The sequence below is a fragment of the Dermacentor variabilis genome, chromosome 10 (assembly GCF_050947875.1).
Source record: "Dermacentor variabilis isolate Ectoservices chromosome 10, ASM5094787v1, whole genome shotgun sequence".
In the NCBI taxonomy this organism is placed as follows: domain Eukaryota; kingdom Metazoa; phylum Arthropoda; class Arachnida; order Ixodida; family Ixodidae; genus Dermacentor; species Dermacentor variabilis.
Genome location: NC_134577.1, coordinates 17,693,916 through 17,716,304, shown reverse-complemented (window position 1 = coordinate 17,716,304; position 22,389 = coordinate 17,693,916). Strand labels below are relative to the sequence as shown.

At 42.3% G+C, this 22,389-nt stretch overlaps 2 protein-coding genes across 3 annotated transcripts in view; one reads left to right on the top strand and one right to left on the bottom strand.

The window, feature by feature from the left end:
- rictor (rapamycin-insensitive companion of Tor) overlaps positions 1–15,692 on the top strand; it is a 67,693-nt gene extending 52,001 nt beyond the window's left edge. For both annotated transcript variants that reach the window (XM_075671777.1, XM_075671776.1), the window contains exons 24-27: positions 332–436; positions 2,286–2,421; positions 3,609–3,747; positions 7,887–15,692. In XM_075671777.1, the coding sequence (XP_075527892.1) occupies positions 332–436; positions 2,286–2,421; positions 3,609–3,747; positions 7,887–7,967 (461 nt within the window). In that variant the 3' untranslated portion in view covers positions 7,968–15,692. The remainder of the gene's footprint in view (positions 1–331; positions 437–2,285; positions 2,422–3,608; positions 3,748–7,886) is intronic.
- A 3,948-nt stretch (positions 15,693–19,640) lies between these two features.
- ATPsyndelta (ATP synthase, delta subunit) lies at positions 19,641–22,183 on the bottom strand. Its single transcript, XM_075671780.1, has 4 exons — positions 21,962–22,183; positions 21,590–21,743; positions 21,109–21,197; positions 19,641–19,841 (listed from the first exon to the last, which is right to left on the bottom strand). Exons 1-4 carry the CDS (start codon positions 22,094–22,096, stop codon positions 19,719–19,721), a joined length of 501 nt encoding a protein of 166 aa, XP_075527895.1. The 5' UTR covers positions 22,097–22,183; the 3' UTR covers positions 19,641–19,718.
- Positions 22,184–22,389: the final 206 nt, after the last annotated feature.

The window sequence follows — 22,389 nt, the reverse complement described above, 5'->3', positions numbered from 1 at the left end:
CATTGTCCTCCTATAGAGCCAAATTTGAGACACCACGCAAGTTGGTTCATGATCGCAATCATTAGGGATACATTACATAGAGAAAGAAGCAACAAATTTTAATAAAGGCGGTGCCAAATTGCCAAATACTGGCTCATAACTTAGGTTTGTTTAAATGGAAGGTGAATCTTAGAAGAAGAAAGAAAAACTGACTTCAAGTATTGAATAGCACTGTTGCAAACACCTACTCTTGTTAGTGTGCATTCTGCAGCATCTTCGTTGCCTGCTGTTACAAGTAGTTGGCCGTTGTTGAAGCAAAACCAAACATCTGTTGCTGGTTTTGATGTTTCAGTTAGTCCGGTTGGCACAGTCAGTCCGACAATAGAGGAACACTGCAGTGTGGACGTTCGTGATGCAGCCGTTGGAGCATTCCCTTTTTCCCATTCTAGTCAAACTAGTAAGTATTGCTTGTCACTGTAGTCCATGTATTCTGATGATAAAGCTTTTTGTATATATTGCTGTTTACAGTGGAACCCCGTTGATGCGTTCTTCCCTGTTGAATTTTCCCAGCTGCTACGTCGAGTCCCAACCTAAAGCCCATTCACTCCTGTGTATTACCGTATTTACTTGCGTAATGATTGCACTCGCATAATGATCGCACCCCTGAATTTTGTTGCCAAAATTCGATTTTTTTTTTCTTTCTGTGTTGTGACCGCCCCCCGAACTTGCTGCAGCGATATGTTGTGTGCCAAGTCTAGGTAATGATGATTGCGCTTACCATCTGTCGAATGCTGTCTAATGCTATGCGAACGACTCTTCAAGACATACCAAGCGGTCTGTATGCACCAAACATTCTAAGCAGATGCCCCATTTCATTCCTTTCCTCACTTTCCGCACTTCCATGAAAAAAAAAAAAAAAAAAAGCTACAACCAAACTTGCGTTGGCTTTATTATTTGCAGGCTTTATAATGGTTGTGCTCAACAACAATAACAAAAAAGGCACCTTTCGATTCCTCTCGTCTGCACTCGTGGGCACGCAACAAATTGCGAGCGGCAATGATAGCAGCCACGTTTACACCGATACGTTAGAAGTGTACCCTATTCATACGCCGATGCTGTGTCACTCAGCTAAGATATTCGCCCACCCTTAGCAGAAACGTGCCATATTATGATAGTAGTGAAGGTGAATGCTGCAGTTTCCGCAGCATGCCCGCCATGTGTTTCTATGTCACTGGCAGCTAAGCGCGCCCACCTCAGTTTCTGTCCCCTCAAAGTGGACATGGCTATGTTATTGCCACAAACTTGCCGATATTAATGACATCATTTATTACTGATATGGTAGAAACTGCTTCAATGCATGTAATGTACTCACGAGAAGAAAAAAAAAATCACATTTGGCACATTCGCCTTGCTCCGTTGGCCGCCATTTTTGTTTTGGTGTCCCACACTGTTAGAGGGGCAGCCGCCTGTTTGTTGACCTGTCATGCCACAGCAAATGCGGGATAAAAAATCTTTTTTTTTTCTTTTCACGGAAAATTATCCCGTTTAATGATCGCACCCCTGAATTTGCGTCAATGTTTTTGACAAAGAAGTGCGATCATTATGCAAGTAAATATGGCATGTTCCCATTTGATATGTCACCATTCTGTAATGTTCCCGCACTTTACGTTGCATCATTTGAATGTGGTGGTTATGTAAATTTAGCGGTGTGGAGGCAAATGGTCGAAGTACGCGATTGTAATCCTGATAAGCGTGTCATAGCATAATTGTACTAGCTCTTGCTGCCTCCCTAAAGTGAGTTTCGCCTTGATACAGCTCTGTTATGCGGTGAAACATACTAAGCATGAAAAGGAGCCACTATCACTGAACATAGTGTGTGCTCCTTAATTATACATGTGCACAGAGTTGTTGCTATTTGGGGCCTTCCTCACTGTTGCGTATTCACAACTGTTACATATTTTTTACATGATCTCTTAAAAAAAAGTATCAATGGCGTTCTTCTGTAGTTACTTGTGTTTGTATGATTTATTAATAAGCACAGTCTTGGTTGCTTAATTCATGATGTGCAATAATATAAGAATTGCATGTTATTGATCAGCCTGATGTTCTGTAACTGTGTTTTATTATGCTCTGTGCTGTGTTTTCTTTAGATACATCACCTTTTTTTCTTATACACACAGTAATGGATCCGTCTTCGCTGTGACATGCATTATGTCAGTTCTTAAGATAGTTAAGGAAAACTGACTGTAGTAGCATGCATGCATGGACTGTCGTTACCTATAGAATTTTGTTTGTTACAAATGCAGGGAAAAACAGGAAGTCAGGCGAGAGGTCAGCAGACAGTGACTATGACCCCATTGCCGTTAGGCGGGAGTTGCTCAAGTACATTGCCAACCTCAATAGCTCAGTCATCATGAAGGGATCCGAACAGGCCCTACTGACGTGAGTGCTTGTTTCTCATTTTAATATTTCTCTTGCAGAGTGGAACAGACCCTTATAAGTAGAAAGCATGTATTTTATTGTTAAACCACGTTGCTTTTTTTCATCAGAAGTAGTGGAACTGTGGGCTGAAAAATATGTCTGTAGTGTTCCCTGTTTTGAGTGGAGTTCCAGTGGTTGCTATGCGTTACAATATTACTCACGGCACGCACTATTTGAAAGCTTCCGAAAAACACTCATGTCAGGCTATTTTGTGTGATATGACTGAAAAAGGTTGTAAACATTCTTGCCAGGGGAGTAACATGTAGACATGGGGCTTGAATGACACAGCCGTGAAAAACTAAATCTGTGCAGCTTGTAAAAGCATATTTTTATCTCCCTGTGTGCTTGCTATAACATACCGAGTTGTTGCCTACTCTAAGACATTGCTCACTGTTTTTCTCATAAAACATTGATTTCACAGGAAATGTGCCAAATTATCGTACTTACTTAGCACATAATTTTTAGTAATCATGGCAGGGTGCGGCTCCTACACAAGTTGGGCATATGACTACCCGCTGAAACTGCGTACGACATCATGAATTCTTTTAACAGTGCAAATGCTGGTGACATACTATGCACACATTTATGATTCAACGCTACTGATGAAGTTCTGCTTTATTTTTCATTGCCTCTGATTGCGACCATCATTACCTCTTCAGCTAAGTCCCAAAGACTTGTCCTCAGTGCAGTCCATGCTGTTGGATGGAAGGTGCTTATGGGCAGCCAAGTGTGTCCTCAGAGAGTCATTTGATGGGGCACTGACTATTTTCAACGCTAAAAATTCTGGCACCATACGGTGAATGGAAAGCAAAGAATTTGCTTGACAACAGAAGCATTTGTTCTTAGACCTAACAGCATCAAATCTGACAATGTATCTCGAAAGCGGCAACGAATTGTCGTTAATATTTTGTCCAATGAGATGAGCGAATGCTGACTTTACCTTATGCCTGTGTGCAAATGTTCACAAATAGTACTGCAGCTGTGGTGGATTGGGTCTAAAATGGGTGCCTTGTTGTCACAATAGCTACGTAAGCCACAAAGTTTCCTGTTGTCTTCCGTGCTTGCTTGCTGTGTAGCCACTGTGTTGTCGCATATGTTAAGCTTTTTCTGTAGGCCATTCAAATACTGTCTTAATTGTTTGATTTTAGCCTGAAGCAGAAGTACCCAAGCGCCTTTCAGGATGTGTGCCTTTACTCTGAGGTCTGTCTGCTGATGTCACGGTACCGGTACAGGCTAGGAGCCCGTACCTTGCTCCAGGAACTGTTCTTTGACCTCAGCCTTGAAAAGGTTTGTACTTTGAATACGAACAGGTGTTGTGACAGTTTGAGAATGCAGCTTGGTTATACTACAAGTCCAACAGTGCAGGTGCTGATTTTTCATTTTTTTGTTTCCGAGTCTTTAAAATCTGCTATCGAGCGACAAACAATGTCATCTTCGTTTAATTCTCCGCAGAGGTCGAGCTTGTTGTCAGTGATGACGAATCATTCAAACATTATATCAGTGGGAATGGAAGCACCTGAAGCCTGCAGGTTGTCAGTTGATTGATTGTCAATTGTGCTTCTATGCTTCGAAGCTATTGACAAGGATGACGAAGGCAGAGTCAGTGCCATTGCTGATGACAACAAATCCATTCAATGAAAATCGGCACCAAACAGCAGGAATCTCGATAGCAAGCTTCGAAGTAGCTAGGTCAAGCGTTGTGGACGGCACAACGTGAGAACAAAACAACTGCACGCTAAACGCTATATGCATTATGGCTAAACACAAATGGCTACGGCTGGATACAGCCTCAGTTGCCAGTGAAGTTCCATGGGAGAAAGCTGGTTTGAGTCTGTGAGGTAATAAAGATGGTGGCACCAGTGGCTTTGATTAATGCCATTTTCAAACTGCGGTCAAGGCAAAAATTGGACGTCAAAGGGTTTTGGCTTCCGAAATGTTGGATGTGATACATTGGCTCTATAGACTAAGTGAAAGTGCTGCGAAGGTGTCCAAAATATCAGGCATGTTCGAAAAGTGCATTGTTGACTGTAGCCATGTTCATTACATTGAGGTTTCACTGCAGACATAAGGTGGGTGGCAGGAGGTGTTGTGTGGGTACTCACCGACCTCAGAACACCATCTTGTTGGAAAAACCTCCTCAAAACTGACTTACGAGAAGATTTATAGTTATTCTAATACCTCTGTCACATGGGCAAACTTAAGTGCACTTCGCTGCTATTGTCATTCGCAGGCTGCCACACAGGAACACTTAGTGAGTGTGTTCGGCGAACACACTTAACGGCAGCAAAGTGTGTAGCCTCATTAGCAATGAGTAAAACAGTAATAGTGAAAGCAAGCAGAGTCAGGAGTCATCTTTAATAAAATCTGTTGTAGATTGCTAACATTACCAGGTAATAAAGTGTGCCACACTGAAAAAAAAAGAAGAAAAAAACCCTACTTGCTCTTGGGCTGTTTACAGCCACACCAGGCTGCGCAGTTTGGTGGAGTTTGCGGAGTTTGGTGGCAGTTGGGTAGTGGTCAAGTCTTGTCTTGGCTCGTGATAGTTAATATTGTTATGGAGGTTGCAATGGAATTGTTTGCACTTAAGTTGATTGTAAATCCTGTGTCTAACAGCAACAAACTGTTTTTGTGCAGGCATCTTTAAGTTAACAAACATATGCTTTGCCTTCAAACTGCTGATCACCATCGCGACCAATTTGAAAGAACACTTTTCTTTCTTGTGTAGCAGCACACCCCCAAGATGACACTCGGTGCGCTGAAGTGCACTTGCTCAACATGCACTTTAGTTTGCCCCTGTGACAGGAGTGTACCTAAGTGCCATGTCCTTGTTAGGTGATGAGTGACTTCCTTATGATAAATGTATGTGAAGTCTATGCATGTTTGACATACATTGTCCCTGTAGATTGAAATGTGAGCTGTAAACAACTATCGTATTTACTCAAATCTAACGAGCACCTTTTTCTTGTAGAACGGGTCTTAAAGTTCTGTGCGCATTAGAATTGAGTATGACCCTAAATCTGCATTACTATATCGCCATCGGCATTTCCAAATGGCCGCCTCGTACGCGCTTCGAGCCTAGCTCCTGTACTTCCTCCATGTGCTGCAGTACGTATGCTTAGGCAGTGCTTCCTTTGGCTTAGGTTAGTGCACTGTCCGTCTTCCCGTTTTCTGCATTTGCTGTATCAGCATGGAAGTACCGACTGCAAATACGTGCCGAGGCTATCACAATGCCGCGATTAAAAGGAACGTGGTCACGTGTGTGGAGACGGACGGAAATCGGGCTGCATCACAGGCGTTCGGAGTTCCCGAAACTCGCGTGTGGGGCTGGCGTAAACAGGAGAGGCATTCTACACCGGTGGCTGCTACATATGGCGCGGCCACGCGGCCTCTGTCTTGAAAGCGATCTGCAACGGAGACAAAAGTCTGCGCATCTAGGTGCACCGCGCTGTGTTCTTGTTGTTTAGTTCGCGTTGAAGCAAGAGGCTGCACAAAGGTCAATTCCCTCGCTCCTGCTACCACACTTCCTCGCTTCAGCATGTTGATGAAGAGTTTCCGCAGTCATTGAGTGACACCTGTTCATGTTTGCTTGTGCGTGCGTGACACCATGCTTGTTAATTTAGCTAGCAAGCGAATGTTTAAATGTTTATATGGGCAATAAAATTACCATCCTTACTTTTCGTATAGCTGTCTACTAATTTGCTGTTGTAATCGACGCCTCGCCTCTCGGGCGAAACTGCAACTTTTTTTTTTATTTATCACAACTTTAGTGCATTGGGAGTAAATCTGTTTTTTCCAAATGAGTGAAAGTTGTATTTCTGTATGAAAGAATGAGGTGCGCAGTACTGTGAAGGACTTTTCTTTTTTTTTAGGTCACGGCAAACGGGTGCACGTTACAATCTAGTGTGTTTATTTTTTTTCCCTTCTTTTGGTCGCGGAAAACAGGTGCGCTTTACAATCAAGAGTGTGTTAGAATCGAGTAAACACGGTAATTAAAATAACTTTATGCATAATTATTTCAGAAAGTGATGTACAGTGGCCAAGCAGCTTATTTTTTAATGTGCTGTTGTTTGTGTGCATGGTAGCTTGAATATGTAGCTATTGTCACTAATGCACATAAGACTGGAAGCACAAAACATGTTTTAGTTCTGTGGTGAGCACACGTGCCCATTTCCTCCCGTGTAGTCATGTTGTTGTGTTCTCGCGTTGCGGATACGTTGAGAGCCGGCATAGACACTCGAGAGGCGCATTATGCCCCCTCCTGGATCTCCTTCGCTCTCACAACTTGCGCACCCCTCCTCCCTCCCATGCCAACTCGCGGGAAAAGGAAAGGTATTTGACATGCATGGATGACATTCCTCTCGCAAGAGTAATAAGGTATGTAATAAGGTATAAAAGAGCGTCGCCGGGGAATCCAACCTCGAATATGACCAACGACCTAACAAATACCTGCCGCGACCCGTGGGTGACCTCGTTGCCCAACTATCATGCGCAATGAGGCAAGCCTATTTATTACCTATTACAGAGTTGACTTTCCCTCTGCAAGTGTTACTTATTGCACGCGGCACTAAACATTCCTAGAGTTGACACTGCTGGTTGCCTTATTTGTCTGAACCCGACGTAGCTGCTATTACACACACTATGGGTTGGGGAGTACTATGGAACGAATGTGTGTGTGGCTAGAGCTGGAGCTTGCCTTCAGCCCTAGCCAAATGCGTACCCCCACATTTGGCACCCAATGTCGGGCACCAGATGTGGGCTCTCAAATGTGCTCTTGGGACGAAGACAACACAGTAGTGCGAGCCATCACAAGAGCACTTATTGCACTTTTCCTACACCAATGCCAGCTAGCCGAATCACAACCAATAGATGGGTGTTGACGAATTGAGGAAGTCCAGCTCACTGCGTTTGGGTGTATGGTCATGCGAACAGTGGCGTGTTCGAACAATCGTGTTCATCCATTCCGATGTCCTGCTCCTAAGGCTTTCACAGGACAGTCCCGCGAACGATTGGTGAGCATGTGAAAAGTCCACGGAACTGGCCGACCGCAAGATAAAGAGGAACGGGCTACTCCTGCGTGCACCCGAGTAACCCCGCCACTAGGCTGCATTAGCAGTTCAACACTTGCGGCCACTTTCGTACTGATCTGCAGCTACACTGACTGCTGGAGGCACCCAGCTATGCAGGCAAGCTAGATTACAGGAGATGCGAGAGCCATGCGAGGAAAATAACATCAGGGGACGCTCAGGGGATGTGCTAGTCTAACATCTGCACAGCTCACATTGCTTGTTCACATTTAGATTTATTGATATTTAAATTTATGATAATTTATGATGCCAAGTCATAGCTATTTGTGTGCTCAAAGACTTGAAATGTAATCACATTTTTTAAATCGGCATTTGCTTTGATGCTTTCTTTTTTTTTTTCAGCAATTTTTTGAGGAGGCAGAATGTATCCTAAGGATACCACATGTTGTAGTAATGCCACCTAAGGAGGAATCAGAGGCTTAAAGGAGCCTCCTTCGACCAAAACATGATTTGCGACACCAAAAGCTCGGCATCTGCAAAGCGCCGGCACTGCTGTCGCTGACATCATGGTCAAGCCTCGCTGTGTATTCCTTCAGTGTGTAAAAAAAAAATAATCTACCAATGTCAGATGCAAGATGTCTCCAAATCAAATCATCTCAAGCCAAATGTGAAGACAGATGACCCGTGATCCAATGCTTGACAGTTGCAATGAGCTTACCATGTTAAGCCTGGCTGCCCAATGAGAGAAGTGCTGGCTCAAACTGTGATGAGTGCAGTGTTGCTGAAATAAGCCAAAGCATTGTCATAATATTCTCAGTGATTGCAGTCTTAAGCAGTGGCTTGACAGTGCTAAGGTGCACATTGCTTTGTTGATGAGAGACCCAGATGTTTGTGGCATTTATTCCATAGACATAGTATGTGTTGTGGCCTGTTTAAATGCTTATGTAGGACGTAAAAATGGAGGGGAGGGTATTTTGATATTTGACTACGTGCAAAGTATCATGCCGAGATGCCACGTAATACAGCTGAATTAGGCTTTGCTAGAATAGTACTGTGAGGGTGGAGCTGCACTTGTGTGTTGCACGCCGATAAGCAAGGAAAAGAAGAGGGGGATGTTGAACGTGCCGTATTTGCTTGAATATAAAGCTTTTCTTTAATCTTTAGCCAGAGTTACCACAGTCTGAGGTAGCACCTCATATTATATTCAGGAGCACGCTCTGAATATATATGCGACCACATGGAGAAAGCTCAGCCGTCATGCAAATAAGCTGAGTGGGTAAGCCACTGTATCCATGACAGAAGATTCAAGTCTGCAAATAGTGAGAGCTCAACTTGGGGTGATGTAGGTGGATGGACTTTGAAGGTTGCAGATATGGTTGAATTATGCATAACTTGTTTGCATTACTGTGACTTGCTTTTTTATGCTAACAATTTTTACAAAGATTTTGCTTGTACCCCTGTTTTGTTTATCACTGAAATTTTGCAACACACTGCATTTCTAGGTCTGCATCATTTAGTAAAACACTTGGCAGTTGTAGTTTACCTGGCTTTTCTTTAATATAAATGGTAGTGTTTACTTTATTCTGTACAATGCCAAGTATTTTATTGACTAATGCGAATCAAAGAAATGCAATCTTATTGTGAAATCTGAGCGATAAACAGAATAGTAGTAAGTGGAAAATGTTCTTCTAGAGTAGTTAGAATAAAATCACAAGTTGTATTATCGTGGTGTTTCCATATTTTCCTGCTAGTCGAAAGTGAGGGTGCACTTACATTTGTAGCTGCATTATATTTATGCAGATACGGTATCTCTTTCATGTTGTTATGTAAGTTAACCGTGTGCACTTTGACACTAAAATGAGAAAGTGAGCGAGGATGAATAGCAACTTGTAACTGTGACTCGTCTTTCTTTTTTTTTTGTAATTTTCTTTTTTGTCACTATATAACCAAGAATTCAAAATGTGCCAAGTTGTTTGTGAATTGTTCTCAGGTTTGCCGTTTCTCTTATCCCGGTGTGGTGCTTTTAGAGTTACCAGTACATGATGCCTGTAAATATGTAAAGGGTTTCCAGCATATGTACATAGACCCAGGTGTGCCTTTTGCTGGTATACATTGGTAAGCATGCTCGATTTTTTGTATTTATGAAAAAAAAAAAGTTATTGTTCTCTTTGTTGTGGGGATTCTTCTAACGTAGTGTTAGCCGGCGTGTTAGTTTTGGGTTACAAGAGGTGTTCTCTTTTGTTTTTTTATTGTGTGTGTGTTGCATTGTTGTAGCTTATTTCTACTTACGTTTGATGAAAATAGTGGAACTTGTCAGTGCTGCTTTTTGTTGTTTATTTACTGGTTTATATGTATCACCAAGATGGAAAAAGAAGTGCTAAGTTATATAGGGGAGGACGTTTACTGCTGAAGAAACTGTGAACATGTTCTTTGCACGTGATATTTTTTACCCGTGTGGGGGACAAGAGCAGTTGGAAATTGTATGCAATTATTTTAGCATAAAGATGTGTCTGGTCATGATGGAGGCATACAGCAGACCTACAGTTATTGAAACTCAGATAATTTTAATAATTTAACGAATTCTCAAAATTTTGGCTAGCCGACTGCGTTATTGATGCATTTTGAAACTGCCCAATTATAACGAGGATTTTGGTTAGCTCAAGTTCTTTGCTATCCCTGGGCAGATGAAAGGGCCAGAAATGGCTACCTAGAGGACATTCATCAGGCAGCAAAAACAGTTATTAACCTAGGCTATATTGGTCGATTAATTTACATTTACAAAGCCACCTTGAAGTTCCTTCTCAACTAACCATGTCAAATATTGGCAGTATCTGCTTGGCACTAGTCAATTGTTTGTCAGTGAAGTATTATGTTTTATTCTAATGCGAGTAAAGACTCGTTACTACAACTTTTGTACACTTTTACTGTACAGTAAAAATTTAGATGCAGGAAAATATACCATGAAATCTGAGAAGTCACTCTGATGCCACTGATGCGATGGTTTGGGTGTGAACTGTTAAAAAAAGACTTGGCCTTGCTTTCGTTTCACTCTGATAGTTATCTGTGTTTGTCTGTTGGAGTAATTCAAATAATGTTTTGGAAGAATACTCTGCCATTCTATATTTTGGCCCTTTAAGTATAAACCCCATGAGCACGATTTTGTGCGCGACGGCTTCGAGCGACGGATCTGGCCGCCGCTTGAACAGATCGCTCGGTCTTGTCGCGCGATCGCTTGGTTCTGCAAATCTAGAATTCGTCGTTCGTCGCCCGGAAGTGCTATGAGAGACTAGCCAATAGTAGGCAGCCGGCACGGTATGTACATTAGTGACATACTACTGGTTTGCGCACGTGCGCACTTCTCAGTATACAAACGGAACGAGCAAACTACCAAATTTTGATATGTAAACAAAATAAACCCATTACAAGACATTCAGAAATACTTTATGCTGCTTTATACAGCCAAACAAATCAAATAATTATAGCAAGTGCCACACCAGGTTTGGCCCTAACTCGATCCTTTAATATCAGCAACACTGGAGAGATGTCGCGCGAAGTGGTCGCTTGCTTGGAGTTTGACTTCTGGGCGACGAGCGAACGCAACAGCCATCTCCATCGCGTCGCTTGTCGCTGTCACGCAAAAAATCGCTTGCATGGGGTTTATACTTTAATGGCCAAGACTTGTCCGCACTTGATATTCAAGGTGCCGTGCATGTGACTGTAACCATTATAATGATTATAGGTGTTAAAATAGTGAAATACCCGAAACAAAATTACCTTCAAATATTGAATCGGCCACCGAATATATTCTTTTCATTTCTAAGCAAAGTGAAATAATATAAAAATGTTTGCGTCGGACCAGCTTCATAAAAAAAGGTTTATTTGCATTATTTGGCTAATGCACCGAGGGCCATTCACAACTGGACAACTTGCATTTATAAACAACTGCTTTCACTTTCCTGGAGCACCATGACAATGACAGTAAGAAAACAAGGGAGCGGTATGTCACCACATGCACATTTGTTGATTAAAGAGAGAAGTGCGATGCTAAAGCATCGTACATTGTGTTAATGGGTCCGGTGAGACTACCTAAATCGAGACAACAGAATATTTAGGCTGCCTAAATGTGACGCACTCTTACGTAATGATAGGAACTTATTGAGCAGACGTAATCTGTCATCTGCATTCGCTCGGGAATTGATGTCTCAAGCAACGACTGCGGCTTTCCTGCAGTAGAATCACTCCAAACACTCCTAATGAAGTACTATAGATAGGAGGCACCGGCTCTGCTCGTTCACATCACAGTGCATTTGCCAGATGGCACTACCCATGGGAGGAAAATGCGAAGGGAGGTGCTTCTCCAATCAACCGATTGCTTCCAGGAATTTTATGTCACCACTGCTGCAGCAGCTGTGGATCAGATGGTGCTGCAAAGAGAGAAAACTTCTCCTGTCCTTTGCCGTACCTGGATTCATAATGGGGCACACAACACTGACAATTGCTGTTCTGTCCTTCCGTTTCAAGCAGGAGTATCGACACTTTGGACATGATTAAACATGCTGCACGCAAACTGAACAAAGTGCCAAACCTGAAAAGTATGTAGCACGTAACTTTCACATCCGCGCAGACGTTCGGACGTGAAAATTGTGTACTTCTGCTGTGTATTTTTGCACAACTTTATTTCTCGTCTGCTTTCTACAGGGACATGTACAGATGCTTTGCATACGTCCATAAAGAGCAGGGGCATATGTTCATTTGCATTTTTTTACTTGTGCGCATATAATTATGTGTTCGATCGCTGTAGAATTGAGACACTGAGGGCCAGAGTTTCTAGCAGACAGTAAGCTCGACGCAAGCCGCTGTGCCAGCTCCACGCTTCCGCTGCCCCTGTTCTCCGCCACCATAGCGTGTGCACACATGGGAGCAAGCTGTAGTACGGTTGCCATGTGCCTCAGCAGATGGCATTTCGCAAGGAGTGTAGTCAGCTGGGCTAGGGAGTGGTGGGGGAGAGCAGAGAAGTGAGCTACATGCCCGGCGTCCGCATTTCATGATTTGCCCCCTTGTGAATGCGTTGCATGGTGGTGGAGTCTGCGCTCCTGTCTGTCTTACTCCATGCTCACAACTTAGACGGGCCATTCTCCCCCAAGACATTATCCTTTTTATTTGACCCCCCCCCAGGAACGAAAATTCAACAACTTTAAATAGTGAATTCCCAAATCGAATACAAATTGAATATCCAAAACTGTTTGATTTGTATTTGAAATTGCAGAACAATGGCACAGCCCTAATAATTTTATTCACTACAGCACTTAGTATGTTGAATAGGGTGTAAAGTACATCACTCATTGCTAAATTTAATTTTTTTTTCTGCTTTAGACTTGCATATTTTGGCAATGTGGCAAGCTACACTAATTCAGTATCTGTTCCGAGAAACCGAAATATAGAAAATTTTGCCAAATCCTGCCAACCTATTTGGCATAGTTCTGCACAAGCTTGGTCCCTGTAGCTTTTCCTTTATAACTACAGAAAGTTGTCCATGAGTATAGCGAGCAGGGGTGCATTTCTGGAGATTGCAGAGTTCTGCCATATTGTTGAATTCGAAATCTTGTCAGCTCATTGGTTGACAGTGTGGCTATGCCCTCTGTCATTGTCTCAAGAGGTGGTGGAATTTGACACGTGTCCAGAGTAGCATACCTGGTCACGTCAGAAGTGGCTGTGTATTACATACAGCAGAACCACTCTAATATTCCCCACACAAGACTGAAGTAAAAGAAAATGTATGATTACGCAAGTTATACGGAGTGTATGGACAACACTGGATAACTTATAATCATGACAAACCAAACTAGCCTGCTGGCATGCCCCTATCAAGAAAAAAAAGATGCAATTGCTGGAAAAATTTATCGCATGAACATGCTGAATGTGCTGTTACTCTGGTAACATGAAAGTTTGGGAGTGCGAGTTGGTGCCAGTGCACATGGTTACAGTCAACTTTTTTCCTGTTTTTTTTTTCTTTTTTTTGGTGTGTGTGGCACCATACAAAGAAATGTTGAATGCTGTTACTATCATGGGGGTCGGCTTCAGTGATGTAAGAAGATTGTTTGAGTGTGGCTGGATGGGTATCTGTAAGAAGGTCATGGCCCTATTTGGAGTAGTGCATAAAGTTTGGATATTTTCAGACCTGCACACCTTGACAACTCGAAAAATACCAGTTAGTGCAAAAAAATGCTAGAATTTGGGGACAAGTACTACATAAAATAAAATTGCTACTCAAGATTGTGACTGCCTATTTTTGAAATCGTAGGCTTGTTATGTAGAGACGCTGTAAACAGGCTGTAGAATTATCTGCGCACAGACAAGCAGAAGTGTTCATAAGGTCTATGAAATGTTCATGTAATGCCAGCTAAAATTTCTGTTGCCTTTACATACTTGAAGTGGATATACCTGAAGTGGATCACAGTACTGCGGGTTTGTTGAATTATATTTGAGTGGGTCAGAAAATTCTTGCTCCGAAAAATCTGTCAGCGACTGAATTTGTAATCTTTTGAGGTCACTTTTTCCCAAACTCGACACAAATGAAAGTCTTAAAAATATTGGTGGTGTTATGGAAATTATGAACAAGCTGTGAAAATTGGGCATGTCACAATAAAATCTGAAATGTTGGTAGGTATGTAGTTGGTTCACGTTAACATTGTACGCACAGTGCAGAAGACAATACAGTAGCATGCATTGTGAATGGCACAGGTGTATTGAACTGCACTTTATTGAACATTGAAGCTGGAAATAAGTGTTCCTCGTGAGTTTGATGTTAACATGCATCAATTAACATGCATTAAGGATGTCACAGTTACGAATGAACAGCCATGTGCAATTGTTAAACTTGTGGGTATATATATTTTTTCCCATCCCAAAAGAATCCAGAGTGTCCAACCTTGTATACGTTGAGCAGTGCTGAACTGACATTCATACAAAGTGTGCAGGGTAGCTTATTATTTATCCACTTTTGATGTCCGAGTCTTTCTGTACTGTTCAAGTTGTTGCTCACTCGCAGTAAAATAGATGTAGTAGCATGTTTCTAGCTAGGCCGATGGTCCTGCGTCCTCGGCAATAGTGGATTAGTCAAATTCAACTTGGTTGTCACACTTGTTTCAGCTCTGCTGTCAATGCAGTGGCTAGTGGTACTGTGTAACTTATTATGATAGAAATCCTAACAAAACAGGTTCACTGGAAGATGGAATCTTGAAGTGAGCAATGGTGAATGTCTCCAGCTGAGCTAATGTTTGGCAAGGGAACCTGTCAAAACTTATTCTGGCTTTCCTTGACGAAGACAGGTCCCATCGTCGAAATGTTGGCTCCAGCCTTTGAATCCCTTGTTCGATTTCTTACCTATGACAGAGTGCCCTTAAGTGGACAGGTACCATGCTTTCATGTGTACTACATACGCATGGAATATAAGTTTAAAAAATTTTTATACGCAAAATTTGCCTTGTGGCAGTGTTCTGCATTGCCATGAAACTGTGTTGTGCTTCGACGTGGAACAGCACTCGGAGTGGTGATGATTGAATATGTGCATATGAAACTTTGTGGAGCTTGGATTTATGCCGGTAATTGCGCGGCATTGTTTTTATATAAAAGTTTGAGCATTGTTTGTACAGATTTATTTGTCCTTTTTCAAAGGGCTGTAAATTCTGTGTGTGTGTGTGTGTGGGGCGGGGGCACATATGTGCAAAAATATAGTAGCTAGGACAACAGACACATGTAGCCCTGTTTGCTATCTGCGACCAAAGAAGTGGGAGAGCCTAAAAAGAAAAATTGCATTAAAATCGTCTGCAGGTAATGTGCTTCATTGCTCGGCTTGTACACACCATGTTTGTTGGACAACCTAATATTTTGCTGTAATTATTTGGCGTATAATGCATATCGGTAAACTGAAACTGTATAATTTAAGAAACCTTGTTCCCAACTTAAAAATAAGTAACCTGCATTAGGGTTTTGGTTTCATGTGCCTTCCCTGCCAAGTGCGACATTGACTTCCAGAACGAGAGCTGTAAATATATTTCTATTTTCCTATGTGTGCGGAGGTCCAGATATAGTTCTTTTGGCCTGTGTGGAAAGGTATTGGTTTACTTTCTCACCTCCTAAACATATCAAATGATAGTTTTGTTTGAAAAGCTCCTGTGTAAATATTAAAACTTCCATTTTAGTAAAACCTGCTTGACTGGGAGTGTTGTCTTCATCTTGCATGCTAAAGACCTGGAGTTCATTGCTGCTTCCAAGTACAGCGGAACATGCCTTGACATTTTTTTTTTTAAGTACGACATATACTAAGGGTGTGCAAATAGTGAAACTTCAGCTTGAACTGAACGGCGAAATGGTTCAAGAAGTTGGCATGTGTGGATTTTTCTGACTCACACATGTATCAAGTTACAGGCATTGCAAAGAGGCTAGTATGCTCAAACAAGTACATCAAAGAAAAAATACTGCAATTTATAAATTGAGGCTATGGATTAATACAACAGAGTAAATATCGATTTATTGAGGTAAAGAAATGTATGTACTGGGTGCGCAAGGGATTGGAGAACACGGCTTCGAATCGTCCTAAACATTAACATTCTATCTGTTTAAGCACTTGACTTCGTCTTCACAAATTCCTGTCACCTATCTAGCACATTTATTTTGGGATAGCAGCGTTCAGTGTGATGCATGAGATGAAGCCTTGCATTGCCCCAGTATTTTCCATGCAGACTGCATTGGCTTGGAGATCGCCACCTCCTTGAAATGTCACGAACCACTTTGTTTTCAGGGTAATAAGTGATGCCAGTGGCCATACAGGTGGTTCAGTTTCTCCAGGAGGTGGAGGTCATGATGCGTGAGAACCTTGAAAAGCCAATTATGGCAACTGCCAAGCAGCTTCCGATGGCATGGTCAAGCTTTTTGGGCACGGCGGCAGTAGGCGCCAGCCCTATGTAATTTACTTCCTTGCTCCCACTGTACCTGTGCAACCCAAGAGTGTCTGGTTGTGAATTTCTGTGACCACTGTACCCTCGATGTAGTGTCCTTGGTTTCGAATATCTAAACATGCTCGCCACTATGTATGGTGGGCTCTACTGAGAGGGAGACTAGCAAACAGATACACATTGATAAAAACTTGCTAAACACTGTTATTGTGGAAGCACTGCCTGACACCAACACGCAATATCCTATCTGAGCTTGTCGTCGCTGTTGAACCCAAATTCAGTCGGTAATTGATGTCGGTACTTGAGGCTGAAGATGGTTTTATTCAATAGTCATTTAAAGAATGACAAAAAAAACTACAACATTTTGGAACAAGTATGTCCAATCGTCTGAAATATTGTTGATCATCCTGTCCTTGTGTCCTCAAATACTTTGTGCACCTGGTGCAGGTTGAAATCCAATCTAATTGAAAGGCAAATCCAAGAAGGGTCAATGTTTACAGAATTCTGCTTGCTTATTGTGCTGCATAAATGTTTTGCACAGCAATTTTTAGAATTTATGTCGGCAGCAGGTTGCATGCCTAGATATCACTGCATATTCTTATGAGCCTGTCAATATGTTAGCTGCGTAGCAAGTCGGCTAATAGCATCACTACTGTAAATTAACGATTGCAACCTACAATACTCAGCTGGCACTCTATAGTCGAAAAACGGAAAGCCACCACCGATCTTTGTAGACCAGGCATATGTCTGCAGGTGCAAGTCTGGTTACTTTTGAGCTTAAGTTTCAGTTTATTTGTGAAATGTAGCAGCACTACAACAGTTGGATCCGACACAATACCTTTGTGATGCTTGATATGTCCAGGAAACAAACTTGCAATCTCATTCTTGACACCCTAATCACCAAGCATTGTGAAAGAAGCATGACCACAAGGCGAACTAGTGTAAACAGTTTTTTGCAATAAACTTCAGGAGAGATTGGTGTTGGGCTAGTTTGTACATGACAAAAAAAAAAAAAAAACTGCAAGAAAAAAAAGATGGGACTCCTTGCTGTCATTTCTTGTGCTGCTTGGTACCTTGTTTTCATGATTTTTGCTAATAGCTTACAATAAATAGGTTCATGGTAAGTAGACCAGAGGGAAACTTGATACTGGTGCATGCTGCAGTTAGTACAAATCACTCAGCTTGACAGGAGCTCTGAAAGTGTATTCTGGATGTCTGGGCAGGAGCCAAGGCTTATTTTACCAACACAAACTTTTTTTCTTCTTGTTATTGTGAAACCACGGCTTAATTTACTGTATTAGAGGGGGTTGGCCCTCAGTTCTGTGGCAGCAGTACCCCCCCCTCGAACCTCTAAATGATGGGTGACACATATACTAGTGTAAATTTTGCCCTTTCAGCATGGAAAGACCGTCCGATCTTATTTTAACCATATCTGTCATCGCAATATTATTGTAGGCCATGAGTAGTCTCAATGGGCTCCAATTCCTACCATAATATGGTTTTCAGGCCATTAAAAATAAAAATGGCTGTTCATACAATCGTCATGTTACTGCCCAAAGGTTGACTAAATCTAGATGCACCCAAATTTTTTCTTATTCATGCTGTTGAAATTGCTGGACAATGCAGCGTGCCTTGTCCCAGAAAAGATGACAAATGGTAGAAAAATTTGCGCACTATGCATCACCCCTCTTGTCATCTTGGTATGGAACTTAATGGCGCACTGAATGACACTTGTTCAATTACTGCTCACTGCTTGTGACACACAGAAATTGGTTTTCATGAGAAGTCTCACGTGTAACTGCGTGCTTCCCGTTTTTCGATGTCGTGAAATTTTGTGCCAGAAGTGCATTCCCAAAGTCATTCCAAAAGTAAAGATTGGGCTGGAGGCATTAAACATGGTGCTCTTGAACAAAACGTTTAGTTTCTTGGTGTCATTGCTGCTGCAAATTCAGCAGCAGTTAATTGTGCATTTACTGGAGCTTCATATCTTTAATCTACGCCTATAACTGCATGGTAATGCTTGTTGTAGATGGGCTTCGTTCTAGCATGTAAGTATAGCTTCTTTTTCTCACTTCAGAACCAAGTTAGAAGAATCTAGCTTTGCTACACTTCGCAACATTCGTGCCTTCTGTACATTACGCGAGCATACTACTTAGCTAATATAGTTTCCTACAAAAATTAAAAGAGAAAACTCTTGCAATAGTGTCCATGGGAGCTCCACTTCAGCCGGCACGAGAATGATGCGCACGGATTTGCCTAAGCATCATTCTCCTTTCTTTCAACGGCTCAGAGTTTATTGTTCACTTCAAAAGTGTCAGCATATGTCATACTGTAATGCAAGTATAGCCATGACTTCAGTGTTTTGTGAATCTCTACTTTTATCTAAAAAAAAAGAATATATGGGGCTTTACGTGCCAAACCCACAAGCAGATTATGAGGCATGCCATAGTGGGGGACTCCGGATTAGTTTTGATTGCCTGGGCTTCTTTAACATGCACGCAAGTCTAAGTACATGGGCGCTTTTGCATTTTGCCCCCATCGAAATGCTGTGGCTGGGATTTGATCCCGCAACCTCATGCTTAGCAGCGCAATACCAAAGCCACTAAGCAACCACGACAGGTTGTTTCTCTTCAGTGCTCCTTAAAGGGACTCTAAATGAAAATATTAAGTCAAGCTAGGTAGACGACTAATCATCTAGGAGCCTACCACCATTTTCTGCGTGCCAGTATGTCACTTTGTTGTACAGAAAATTGCTGCCAAAGGTCCCGCTGCTTCTCAATTTTAACAGTGCGAAGACGGAGGAGCTGACGTAATCTCCATGTGACCTTCTATGGCACTCTCCGTGACTCAGAGTGCCGACATCACAGAAGAAATACCACAGTCCTCAACCGGCAGCGTCACTCCGATTTCCCATTTTCACAATTTTCTTGTATACAAAAGCTCTGTCCTCTCTACAAATAAATTACTTATTACAGAAGCTAAATCTAGCTTGACAGCTTGACTTAATATTTTGCTTTATGTCCCTTTAAGGCATAAAAAAAAAAAAAAGTTGATAGATTTGATGTCAATTCTGATTGTATGTTTTTCACCCAGAAATTTCTTCGGTCATGCTTGCTTCTAATAATTTACCAATGCTGTTCATGCCATAGCTGATATCCGACAAGCAAATGTTAATCCCAGTGCTGGCATAAGATGCCATGACGAATGTGGAACTGCTGTTTATTGTAAACCTACAAAGTTGTCAGTGTAGGCGCTAATGTAATACAGATGTAGCAATGATCTACTCCAATGCCTTCACCAGCGCTTCGTGAACCTCAACTTCGATTTGTGCCTCCGCCCTTGCAGTGTCACTGGACGCAGACTGGAGAGCTTGGTGGGCCTTGTTAAGGCCATCTCTGCACAACTGCAAGACAGGAAACACTGCCGCTCAGGGTGATGCCCGCGATGAGCACTTAAAGGCCAACTGCAATGAGATTTCACTTTCAACAACGAAATTGGTTATAAAGAAGTAGTATACGCCACTGAAGTAATTTTCACAAAGCCACAGGGCTGGTAATTGCAGAATTTGCTTATTAGCAGCCTCCAAACAGCACCTAAGCAGACGATGTGTACACCTAGTGGTTAGTGGCTATGTGATGCCAGACCCAGCACGTTGCCCTTGAGATTTTTCGGTGTGTCGCAGGAAGCCACAGGCACTACCCAGTCTTGGAGGTTGTGCGTCACTTCTAGCGAGCAGTAATGGCAGCATTTCTTTTTTCACTTTCAATAGCAAAAGCAGCTAAATTCTGTATGGAGGCTCCTCTATATCTGCACCATCTTAAACTAAGCGCTTTACACAGTCCAAAATTTCATTGCAGTTGGCCTTTAAAAGGACAGGGAACAAAATTGAAACGTGCAAGCTTACATATATAAAAGCAGGGCATTTTAGAAAATGTGTTCGAAATTCCGTAATATTGGTGAAGATGCGATAATGGAGCTATTTACTCATCTTCGCTTTTACCACAGGGGCACATATCTCAAAAAGCCTCGAGCTAGTAATTGCTCTCGAGGCTGATCTTAGACACAAATACACAAAGTCTGGGAGGATGGCTGCTGTGGCAGCCTAAGTGGTAAAGCCCCGTATGTATAATGCAGAGGATGTGGGTCCTGCTTCCACCTACAGCAAATTTGTCTTTGTCGAACTTCTTTTTTACACTTCAATTAAACATAATTTCACCTATGCTCTTTATTAGTCTGTTTCCTTCAACGGTTGTAACTGTCAAAAAAGCGAAGCTTCTCAGATCCCCTTATTCTCACTAATTATTGGACTAGTAAATAAGAATTAAGAGTCAGATGATTGGTCCCAATGCAGACTTAGCCCATTATCCAAGGAGTTCATAACTAGTTGCAGATATGTAAAGAGCTAATGCTACTAATTCTTGCAGCGCAACAAATTCCAGAGAATTTCTGTTGCACCCTTAGAAGACGCCTATGAATGAAGTTACCAACGCCTCACTCTCGGGCAAGCACGAAGTGAGCTTCCTTTTTTTTTTTATGAAGCTGCGATCTGGCTCGCCTCATGCTTGTCCAACGTTTTGAACCAAAGCAATGAGCTGCAAGAAATTATGCTCATGTACTCATGGGCAAACCTCGATGCAAAACTTTTAAGATTTCTGGAATTCTAGTCTCACCTGGGGATCAAGGCGGTCGACTGGAACTGCTGCTTCGGCCAGCACTTGGACAGTGGAATCCTCATTGATGGAGATGGTTCCGCTGCTCACTGAAAAATAAGAGCACCATGGCATTGTGGTCAGTGCATCATTTAAACTCTTTGCACATAGTGTGTTCAGTACACTTAGTATATTCGCAAAGCTTTGTTGATACAATAACTTCCACGAGTATTTTGTTATCAGCATACACCTGCACGCATTAATTCCTGTCACTGCAGCTGTACCACGAAGGGACATCGTCCTTTATTTACATTCGAGATGTACTAAATCACCGCGCATGGGTGGGGAGGAATGCACGTAGGTCGTCGCTGCATCGGTAAGTGCGCGGCCCTCACGTTAAACACCTCAGACTTTCCTTAGCAGTAAATATACGTGATTTTACAAAGTGACTACACGTAAGCAACGTAGCTGAGTGTGAGCGGGGGAAATGAAAGTTACTTGCCGAAATATTTCTTGGACTCTCCCTCCTTGTGGTACACTGTGACAACTCCTGGCTTGATCACGGCCAAGGCGGGTACGTGGTTCGGTAAGATACCGAAGTTTCCGCTGTACGAAGGGACGTCCACTTGTTTGACATCCACTTTATCGTAGAAGGTCTGGAAAGGAGCAGAAAGGAAAGGCCGCACTGCAATTCTGCTAGCCGCGTTCCACGTGCCCGTTGAGGCAAATACAAGCAAATTACGACAGGCCTCCCATTTAAGACTCTACGAAAAAAGTTCAATTAGCTAGAAGTCTGAAGTTAAATCCTGTTTGCAAGTATTGGCAAACTCTTCAGCAGTTCTGAACGTCGGCGGAGCAATGTGGCTGGGCTCACCTCTACCGGCGAGGCGAACGTGAGCGGCATCTGACCGTCGGCGTATGTTCTTGACTGGACAGATTGGGATGCTAGTAACCTAGTTCTTGGCAAAACATAACGGCAAGCTCCAACAGAAGCTCGAAAGAGGGACATTTTGGCTGTTCAATGTTGTTTGCGTACTCCAATAACCTTCGTGCAGAAATGGTGACCCGACCGGAGCGCCCCCTGATAATTCTGTTGCCCGCAAATGAAGCTCCGACAAATTATATATACATATATATTGTAGTAGTTGCAACAGTACTGTCCTTTGTACTAGCACACTAAGTAAACTTTATTATGGAGTAATTTGCTTTTCAGCCTTGAAAAATGCGGTACTGACTCATGAAAAGTCAGCACGTACCGCGTTTACTCAATTTTAACCCGACGTCTTTAGGACTCTTTCTGTT

Bases quoted from the DNA above. Each gene is read 5' to 3' on its own strand.
- ATPsyndelta (XM_075671780.1), bottom strand. From the start codon at position 22,096: ATGTCCCTCTTTCGAGCTTCTGTTGGAGCTTGCCGTTATGTTTTGCCA. The intron at 21,744-21,961 runs GTGAGCCCAGCC...GCTCCTTTCCAG, and splicing joins CGTTCGCCTCGCCGGTAGAG to ACCTTCTACGATAAAGTGGA. The intron at 21,198-21,589 runs GCAAGTAACTTT...CTTATTTTTCAG, and splicing joins AGAGTCCAAGAAATATTTCG to TGAGCAGCGGAACCATCTCC.